General features: G+C 38.9%; 1 protein-coding gene across 3 annotated transcripts; it reads left to right on the plus strand.

Annotated features, from left to right (window-relative positions):
- Positions 1-1,532: 1,532 nt before the first annotated feature.
- On the plus strand, positions 1,533-10,132 carry csnk2b (casein kinase 2, beta polypeptide). Of its 3 annotated transcripts, none has more exons than XM_044170664.1 (7): positions 1,533-1,655; positions 2,300-2,381; positions 3,411-3,513; positions 4,512-4,627; positions 5,808-5,883; positions 6,460-6,649; positions 7,590-10,132. In XM_044170664.1, exons 2-7 carry the CDS (start codon positions 2,310-2,312, stop codon positions 7,678-7,680), a joined length of 648 nt encoding a protein of 215 aa, XP_044026599.1. In that variant the 5' UTR covers positions 1,533-1,655; positions 2,300-2,309; the 3' UTR covers positions 7,681-10,132. The 3 variants fall into 3 exon arrangements, with proteins under 3 accessions (XP_044026599.1, XP_044026598.1, XP_044026600.1); XM_044170663.1 differs by having other exon boundaries at positions 1,569-1,715; XM_044170665.1 differs by lacking the exon at positions 1,533-1,655 and adding an exon at positions 1,780-1,802.
- Positions 10,133-10,593: the final 461 nt, after the last annotated feature.

The following is a 10,593-nucleotide window of genomic DNA, read 5'->3' on the forward strand; positions in this document are numbered from 1 at the left end:
CTTCTCAGATAGATGAAGTGGAATATTTCAGCAAGATAAAAGGCCCGTTTCGCTGCACATGTTTTGACTATCATAGCAGGAAAAGCAACGGTGTAACTAATAACAGTGATGGTTTCATTTAGGTGTGGCACACCTAAATGGAATGCAGCCGTAAATAATGTTATTAGTTAAACCTGTGTTTGACAAAGTGTTCTCCATGAAGGGGATCTATTGAACTTTGTCCTGACATATTTATTTTCAAGTGAAGACAACACATCACACACCACAGTCTACAGTCTAACTTCCCATTTAAGAAGTAGCGGAATAATGGTTGCATGTAGTAAAATATGTGGTCCGCTTTAGGTATGTTACCAACTTAACAAAGGCTAGTATCATGATATTTTCTTTATGACGTGCTTTTAGAGAAGATAAACCAAAACCGTTGTTAATTGTAAATTTTTGTATGTTTGTATGGTTTACAATTAAACAAAGGCAGTTGGAATGGTATATTGAATTCAAATCAAAGCTAAAACGTGGACCCTGCTGTCTTTTTTTTTTTTTTTGCTTGTTTGTTGTCTTATTCATGTATAGTTTAGTCTACTACTGAAAGCAATTTTCCAGAGCATGCTATACATTTGTGAACTGGTAAATGTGTTTTCTAGCTATTTTCTAGTGAGTTTCAGTTCAATTTATATGAGATAGATATTTTTCGCAGCGAATATTTAGTCATCTTTTTATTTTCCAAAGATATTGTTATTGTTCCGTGGTAATATCAGCCTGTTTAAGTGGGAGGTATATCTGAAATTTAGATCAGAGTTGGCTGCCAAACAGAACATGTTGGTAGAAAATCAGACCCGAGAGACAACCAATAAGCAAACCTGGACGCTGTTAAAATGACCATGTGAATTTAGCAGCTTACAAAGGTTCCTGTTTGACAACTGACTCTTACTTACCTGATGTCGGAGCTTCCCACAGACACTTGAACACACTAACACTGAAGGGGTATCTTTAAAAGCAATACTTTGTCTACTGTATTACCTTGCAGCAATAATGAAATTTTGACAAAAATAATATAGTCAAGATGAATCTATTTTCACTTTAGGCTACTGACAGTAACTAAAATATGTGGGTGAGTCATCAGCATGTTTATGAAAATGGTCACACATAGACTGAAACGTTTTTCTCCCACTGACTTTATTGAAGTTTCATACATAAAAATCACAGCATACTATCCATATTAGAAGAAGGATAAAAACATTAAACATTTGTCATCTTATCAGTCTCACAATAGTGAAAACATGTGGGAGCACTGTAGAATACAACATAAATATAGTTCATAAAATAAAAGGGGGGTTGTGTTAATAGAGGCCTTATTATAATAAGTGCAAAGAGTATGCAGGTTTTGGGGTTCTTTTTCATTTGGAAAAATAACACCAAACCTGATACAATTTCTTGAAAAAGGAGGGGTAATCGATGGAATTACAGGTGCCGGCCATTTGCCCTAAAACATGAGTACACCTGTAAAGGATGTGTAATACTCAAAGTGAACAGTGAGCGGCAGCAGTGCGTCATCGGCGCTGTACGCTGCCGCTGAGTCTCGGGAGGAAGAGGAAGAGCGTAACTCTGGCGTAACCTGGAGGGTGAACTGGGAGGTGGTGTCCATCTTATTTACACCGGTGAGATTGTTCAATTTTTCATCTGTCGGATTTTTCAGGAGTATAAAAGTTGAAAGCCGGGTAAGTCAGCAGGATTACTCACGTTATTGTGTTGAGACGTGTAAACGCAGAGGCAGAGGAAGCTCCAAAAAAGAGCTAATCTTTGTCGTGAGGCCTGTTTTCTAACGATGCGCCATATTGAATTTCATTCTTAGCCACTAGCGGGGTTTAGCTTAGCGAGCTAACAGTTGGCTGCATTAACAGTTTGTCATCGTGTATGACTACACCGTACATTTAGGGTTGGATTTATCACTAATAACAAACGTTTTGGACGGGTTCAAGACTAAAAAACGCTGTGCTGCAACGGCAAATGTATAAAACTGTTGAGAAGATTACGCTCGCTCGTTAGCTAGCTAGTTAGCCTAGCCTTCATCAGGTTTGGGCAGCGACTATTTATTTATACGGCTGTATACTTTTACAATGCTGTTTTTGGACAGAAACTAACATTGTATTTAACCGCTTGAAAGTATGAATTTGGCACTAGAATAATTTATTATTGTAGTTAGCATTATGTTATAAGTTAGTGAGTGTGAATTCAGTGTTGATGTAGCTGCTTAACCTTAATTTCTGGATCCTAACTGAGTATTTTCACCTCTCTTTTATAGGTCTTCAGAGATGAGCAGTTCAGAGGAAGTGTCATGGATCTCCTGGTTCTGTGGACTGAGGGGCAATGAATTTTTCTGTGAGGTGAGTTGTCTGATTCTCTGCCTGATCTGTCTGTGTATATTAATTGTTGCGATCCATGTAGGGACATATCAAAATTAAGTTAAAATAAAATCTGGACTTGTTGTTATTGCAAGCAGAACTATGAGCGTATGTAACTCAACAGTAATGAGTCAAGTAGAGCTTATTACACTCCATATTGACATGTGTCTCTTACTGTTAATTTCACTACACACATGAGGACACAGCCAGATATAGCCCTGACCTAGGTCTGTAAACTATGTATCAGGTCCTGCATGAATATCCTCGACAGTTCAGACATTTCAGTCCCAGATCAGATCCTAAAAGTTGTTACAGGAGCACTGTGAATAAAAAAAACCTTATTACTTGGTGGCAGGAAATCTTCTTGGTCTACAAGCTAGGGAAAAAATCCGTCAAGCGATTTGTAAAGTAACAAAAACACAATTTTCTCTGATTTCTTCAATTAAAGTTAATACAAGTGAGGAAGTGGTCTTGCTGCATCCTTGAGTTTACATGCTCTGTATTGACTTTAATGAAAAAGACCTTTCTATGTCTGAATAAATCATGTTGTTTTGTGATTTTACACTTTCTTGACATGGGTTTTCCAAGCCTATGAGTTGTTAAGAAGATTTCTTACCATCCAGTGAGTTTGTATTTTCAACATACTTTCAGTAACATGGTCCTGGATCAGGGCTCAGCCAGACCATGCTCTAACTACTTGTTCACAGCATTTCAAGCTTAAGCTTAAGCTCATGCTCTCAAGCCCACACACACATTTCACCAGTTATTGATCGCTGTAATCATTACTCCAGTTCATACCGACCCTGAAGAGATTACTCCTGTTTGTGACTGTGGATTTTGAAACCCATGTCTTACATTGGTATCATATTTGGAAGGGATCTCTTCACTGTATGTACAGGAGGAATGATTACAGCGACTATTAACTCTTTCTCTGTACCTTTTGGCATAGACTTTAAAAAATACGAACCTATCTGGGTAATCAGTTTTCTCGGTTGATTTCTCCAACTAAAGGTGGATGAAGACTACATCCAGGACAAGTTCAACCTGACGGGGCTCAACGAGCAGGTTCCCCACTACCGCCAGGCCCTAGACATGATCCTGGACCTTGAACCAGGTCTTTATATTATGTTTATGCCTCCACATTCTCAAATTTACTTAAGCACGTGTTACAATCCTAAATGTCGATACACATATCAACAATGTACAAAATGCATTAGATTTCATTGGGTGTGTTGGTTGAAACGGTGAATAATTGTCTAGAGGGGAGAGACAACCATCCCAGACATCAGCAGAAGAACCCTTTAACAGTTTTAAAAACTGAATGGGCCGACTAAATGTTTATCTGCGTCTTCATTTACCAGCTAACAGAGATCAAGAGCTAGGAGTAAAGGAGTTGCAGGTTGATCCTGACTGTAACGTGTGCTGCTCTTTTAATCTGTCATCTAACAAATAAAATGAGTGAACAGTTTATCTCAGCATTATTTTGTTTTAAGCTGTTTAGCCTGCTCAGCTGCTTCTCTCCTGTACGATAACTGTTAGAAAATATCACAGTATACGGTTTCACACTATTATTATTATTATTATTATTATTATTATTATTATTATTATTATTATCAGTTATAATGACCCTTAAAGGAATGAAAACAGAAGTTTTTTTGTTTGTTTGTTTTTGGAACAAATGCATAATTTCACAAAATATTATGTCCTGACAGACATGAAACTTGATATACTTATAATAATTATTTTTTTAATAACACTCATACAGTAGGATTCAATACTATACATAAGCAAATGTACAAAGTATGATAACCGTCAATTTTCATACACTGCAACCCTATTACACATACTGCAACACCCAGCAGTCATTTTACATTTTCACAGGCTCTTTGAAACCATGTGAGTCATTTCAGCTGCTCTTCAGACTCCCTCAGAGCTTCTGTTGTCTTTTGACATTTATTTATTTATTAATTTTTTACAAGAGCACTCTCTCTGTTGTATTTTTGGTATTCCCTGTCCTTTTTGAAAAACTTTCTCAGCACAGTTTTGCATCTCTGTAAACTCTTAAAAGAAACGTGAACACCAACAACGCTCTCTGTTCCCTTCTGTCTTCAGATGAGGAGCTGGAGGACAATCCCAACCAGAGTGACCTGATTGAGCAGGCAGCTGAGATGCTGTACGGCCTCATCCACGCACGCTACATCCTCACTAACCGAGGCATCGCACAGATGGTAGGTGCCAGCTACATCAGCAAAATCCACTACCCTGTCTGCATTAGGGAAGCTGCTTTTCCATTACTTTGTTTCTTGTTGGAGTGGGAAATTATTTACACCATGTGAGACTGAAGTTGTCAGTAAACACTGCAGATGACTTTATATATTCAGTAAAGGGGGTGATAATGCTGGATTTTGTGGGATGAATAGGAAGAACAAACATGGGTTGGAATTAATTACATTAGTTGTATACTAAAGCAAGCGACTGTCAGTCACAGTTTTGGCAGCTCAGTACCTGTAAAGCTGGGTTTATACTTGATGCAAGCAGTTAACAATTCATAGATTTCAATGAATAAGTCATAGAGTTCTTACTGCGTAGGTTTGGATTTATGACACATGCAGCCCGAGCTGACCAATCACACTTTTTGAAGTCCCCACTTGGTATGTCCGTAGCTGCCATACCCCTTAAGCGTAGATACATTTTTGAGGAGTTGCACATTACTAGGCTAGGCTAGCTTTGGCGGTTACGTCTAAAGGCTCTTTAGCTGCATTTATGGCTGCAACTAACGATCATTTTCTTCATCGATTAATCTGCTGATTATTTTCTCGATCATTTATTTTGTCTATAAAATGTTTGAAAATTGTGAAGTGTTTTATCTCAGTTTCCCAGAGCTCAAGGTGACATCTTCATATGATATTTAGTTTACAGTAAATCCTCACATTTAAGGAGCTGGAAGCAGCACATTTTTGGCATTTCTGCTTGAAAAGATGTAGAGCTGCAACAATTAATAGATCGATCGACAGATAATGACTCTGCAACTATTTTGATAATTGATTAAAAGGACAGTTCACCCCAAAATCAAAAACATATTTTCCCTCTTACCTGTAGTGCTATTAATCCATCTAGATTATTTTGGTGTGAGTTGCCGAGTTTTGGAGATATCGGTCGTAGAGATGTCTGCTTTTTATTTATTTTTATTTTTTTCAATATAATGGGATATGGCACTCGGCTTGTGGTGCTCAAAGCGCCAAAAATACATTTGAAAAATTCAACAGCAATTTAATTTGAAAGAGACATTGCTGTTAAGTTTTTCAAATGTCTTTGTAAGCTCCCTTTTTAAAAGAGTGACAGTTGTTAAATGATAATTGTTTGCCACCTATAATTATCTTTTTTTATATCCTGATTTGTAACGTGTAGTTGGAGAAATATCAACAGGGAGATTTTGGCTATTGCCCCCGGGTCTATTGTGAGAATCAGCCTATGCTTCCTATCGGTGAGTAAAATTTATACGTTCATTCAAAATGTTCATTCTCAAATACAATACATCCATGTTTTATAAAATTATTACCCAGTTTTAGCACAGGACAGGGTAAAACAGCACAAGTTGGTTGGGGCTGGGACACTGCTCTCAGTGGTCTTTTAGACTGATATTTTGCTTTGGGAATCTCTTCATTCTTAATTACTTTTTAAACAATTTATTCATGATGCCCTTTTTTAACTTGGTCAGTAATTATTTTCCCGGTTAATCTGAAATATTGTCGTCTATTTTGTTGCTTTTATCAGTGCATGAAGGCCACAGTCTGTTTTCTTTCTGTAAACTTTTAGAGCCACCAAATCTGGCTGTCCACTCCAAATCACGCCATTTGTTTCCATTCAAATCTAAATGTACATGGATCTGATGATAAAATTGATGCTGAGTGAAATTCCTAGGAAGGAATTTAGGAAGCGCTGTACTAGCAGCGCTTCAGTGTAAGTCACCGCGTCTCTATCTTAGGTATAGTAGATTTACTTAAGTTCATATCTAATCCAGTTTCTTCCTTGCTCTGTTCCTCCTACTCTTCCTCCACAGGTCTGTCAGACATCCCAGGAGAGGCCATGGTGAAGCTGTACTGTCCTAAATGCATGGACGTCTACACACCCAAGTCCTCCAGGCACCACCACACAGATGGAGCCTATTTTGGCACTGGCTTCCCACACATGCTCTTCATGGTTCACCCTGAGTACAGGCCCAAGAGGCCCGCCAACCAGTTTGTCCCAAGGTTAGTACAGCAGGTCGAACTTGAAGGTGTGCTCCTGTAGACTAGTACTGTGTTGCACTGTAGCAATAATTTATCCACACTGGTTGCTGTAATAAGGGTGTATAAGGGAATATAATTGTATATTAATGAGAGGTGTATGTTTTGGAGCATGTTGTGTCTAACTGTTCTCACTGTAGAAATATACTCTATGTACACATCATCAGGGAAGAGTCCACCAATCACACATTCCTCACAGCATCTATACTAATTGGGATCATGTGAACTTGACTGATTAAAAAATCCCTCCTTCAGCCTAAGTCAGCATAATGCGGCCATATGATGAAGGCTGGTGGATGTACTCTAATTACTGTTAGTTATTCTCACCATTTAGAAATGCAATACTTGATGGTTAAAGGACATTATTTCTTAAATGTCAAGTTGTTTTTCTCAATATCTATATATTTATAATGTAATTGTTGGGGAAACACTGGGGCATCTGAATGGAAATATCGGCTCTGTTATAGGTGATTTTAAAGGGTAAATTCTTAATGTAAACATTAATATTTTTAATAAGGCACCAGGTTAGAGGGTTCCTTGTACAGTTTACAGCGTTAGTTTTCTGAGAATCTCATTCATATCCAAGCAAAATTGGTATTGTTACTTAAATATCCCTAACGGAATCAATATCGAATAGTGACCTCGTAAATCGGAATCATATCGATTCGGGAAATCAGTGGCGATACCCAGCTCTAATCACTGCTCTCTCCCTAAAAGCAAATATGTAACTGATCACGCTCTTCAATTTCAGTATGCATGTTTGTGTTGCATCTTGTCAATTATATTTAAAGGTAATATTTGTAACTTTTGTGCTATTCCGGACTTTTCATCATGTTTGTTAACCAACCTAAACAATGGCCAGAAGAAATGCTCACATTTGTTTGTCGCATTCTTCTTTCTCCAGGCTGTACGGGTTCAAGATCCACCCCATGGCCTACCAGCTGCAGCTGCAGGCCGCCTCCAGCTTCAAGAGCCCCGTCAAGGCCATCCGCTAGAGCGTCCAGGACAAAGGAGGTGGAGGAGGAAGATTCATAGAGAGAGACAAGACAGGAAAGAATTATCAGAAGGGGAGGGGTCACCTGCATTTTACAAAGCTTTTCAGATGCCCCCTCCCCAGCCTGAAGACTGTATTATTTTGGTTTAGATTAGGGTAAATGAAAAAAGTGTAAAGATTTTTGAGTGTGAGCGAGACATAAAAAAACGCACAGCCATGATCTTAATCACAAACAAACACATGCACTCATACATACAAAAATACATAAATGCATCCACACACTTTGGATTCCATGCACGCACCTTACCAAACTCATCAGTGCCAAAAACAGTAGGTGAGGTAAAAGGAAGCTGAACATTAAATGGGCTCCACCCTGCTTCTGCTGTTCACTCGCATTACGAGCACACTGATGAGAAAAATTTTATAATCAGTGGGTGAACATTGTCCTGTAGAAAGGGTTTTATGTCCAGGCCTGTTGGACGGAAAGCTGAAGAAAGGGGCAGTTTTCACCTGTGGCTCTGTGTTTGTTCTGTATTTGGCACAGTTTGGTAAAGAGTGGCGGTAAACCCTCCGTCATTGGAAGCCTCTGCTCCCCATTAGACCCCCCAGTGCATGTACACTCAGGCTGGCACTCACAGAGACAGTCTGGACGTTGCCGATCACTCGTTTGTAAAATTTGGTTACTGGTTTGTCTGATGTTTTGTGGTGTTGCACAACACATTCTGTTGAATTTGCCTTAAGATTCAGAGAAAACACTCGTATTGTTTTGTGTTTCAAGAGGCACATTAGTTTTCTTTATTTTCTTTCTGCTGTTAGAGGAGGTAAAGTAGAAATAGATTAAACTAACATGAATTTCCAAATCGTTCAGACAATTGTAATCAGCCTGTGTCATTTCTCCAGCTGTCTATGCGTGTGTCAAACAACTGTCTGTATTGGTACCTTAAGTGAAAATATAACCTGTGCTACATTTTTCGGAGACGTGTGCCCCTTCCCCCCCTGCAGCGGGCTTAGCTGCATTTGTATTGTCACCTCCCCTTCCCTTGTAGCTTCATCTTCTTTAAATAACTAGTTTGACATTTTGGGAAATACACTTATTTGCTTTCTGGCACAGAGTAAATGAGAAGACTGTTACCACTCTATGGTAATGTGAAGCTACTGTGAGCAGCCGGTTAGCTTCACTTAGCATATAACTAGATTGGAAATGGGAAAACGGCTAGCCTGGCTCTGTCTGAAGGTAGCGAAGTCTTCCTGCCAGCACCTCTAAAGCTTACAATTTAACTAGTTATATCTAGTTTGTTAATTTGTACAAAAATCGTGTAAAAATGCCAATTCGCATTTTTATGGGAGGTTATGTGCCGGCTAGCGGTTGCTAGGCAACCAGTGTTGATTCCAGGAAGTTACTGGTCCCAATCAAGACCTGACCGGCACCGTAACACCACAACATGTCGTTTTCACACTTCGGTTTTGTACAGATTAAACAAACGATTAATATTTGTTTGTATATAATGTTTGTTGATCAACTATATCTGCTAACCGGCACATAGCCCCCCCGTAAAACGTCGATTTGTCGTTTTTACACTGCGGGTTTTGTACGAATAACAAGATATGTGTTAATTAGTTAGCTTTAGCTACTACTAGCAGCTCTAAAAGCTCTCTAAATAACACGTTGTATCTTGTTTGTTTAATCTGTACAAAACCGACGTGTAAAAACGACAATTCACCGTTTTACTGGGGTTATGTGCCGATTAGCAGTTGCTAGGCAACCAGTAGTGACTCTAGGAAGTTACTGGTCCCAGCCAAATAATCTGGCATATAATCCCTGTGAAAAACCTGTGAATTGTCCTTTTTACGCTTTTTGTACGTATTAAACAATGACGAGGCTTTAGAGGTGTTGGTAGGTGGATTGGACCATCGGACAGAGCCAGGCCAGCTTTTCCCCCGTTTCCAGTCTTTTTGCTAAGCCAAGTTAAGCTAACTGGCTGCTGGTGTTAGAGAGTGGTATCAGTCTTCTCATCTAACTCTCTGTCTGAAAGCGAATATTTCCCTAAATGTCAAACTATTCCTGTAAAGATCACGGAGGAGACTCTGAGAAAGAGGAATTTAGACAATCTGAATCCTTCAGCTCACTCCACCACTGCACTGATCCTACTGGTGTCTCTCCACAGCACAGTTTCATTATTTATGTTCAGGTTTAGAGACAGACAGACCACCAGCCGCTTGTTTTTTGTTTGTTTTTTTTTGTTTCTGAAACAGTGGGGCAGATACTCACCACCACCCCCACTCTCTACTTCTGTGTGACTGGATCATATTGTTTTTGGATTTCATGATACAAGAGAAACGGTATTTGTGTGTCCAGATTTTAACTAATGTTTGTCTGCGTTGTTGTCTTTCTGCTACTGTGGAAGGGTGAGCAGGATTCAGAATTCTCAATAAACTTCTATTTTCTTTTCATACTTTTTTGTCCTTCACTTTCTTTAAGACTGCAGTTCTGCCCTTCTGCCACATAGTGTCAGTAGAGAGCTTAGTACTTTTGAAAAGCTGTATTTTTCCACATTTAAATATATCTGAGGCACTACTTGTAGCAGTTGGATTCAAACGTTTAATATGAAAAGATATTGAAACACAGAAGGACCATAAAACACACAACTGTACCTGCATTCTTAGTGTATATCTGTGTGTTTTTGAGCTTTGTAGGAAGATTTCCTGTGGTGATAGTGGGAAAGATGCTTGTCTGGCTTGTGTGGTTGCAGTGACATTTCACATGACTGAGTAACAGCATTGGTGGGAAACATACACAGACACACACAAAACAAATATACACACATCTAACTGCACTGACACGATCATAAGATCTCAGTCAGGCTTATGTAATTATTTACATTTATTTAATTAGCTTTTGGATGTCCTTTAACCT

The sequence above is a fragment of the Siniperca chuatsi genome, linkage group LG17, assembly GCF_020085105.1.
Source record: "Siniperca chuatsi isolate FFG_IHB_CAS linkage group LG17, ASM2008510v1, whole genome shotgun sequence".
In the NCBI taxonomy this organism is placed as follows: domain Eukaryota; kingdom Metazoa; phylum Chordata; class Actinopteri; order Centrarchiformes; family Sinipercidae; genus Siniperca; species Siniperca chuatsi.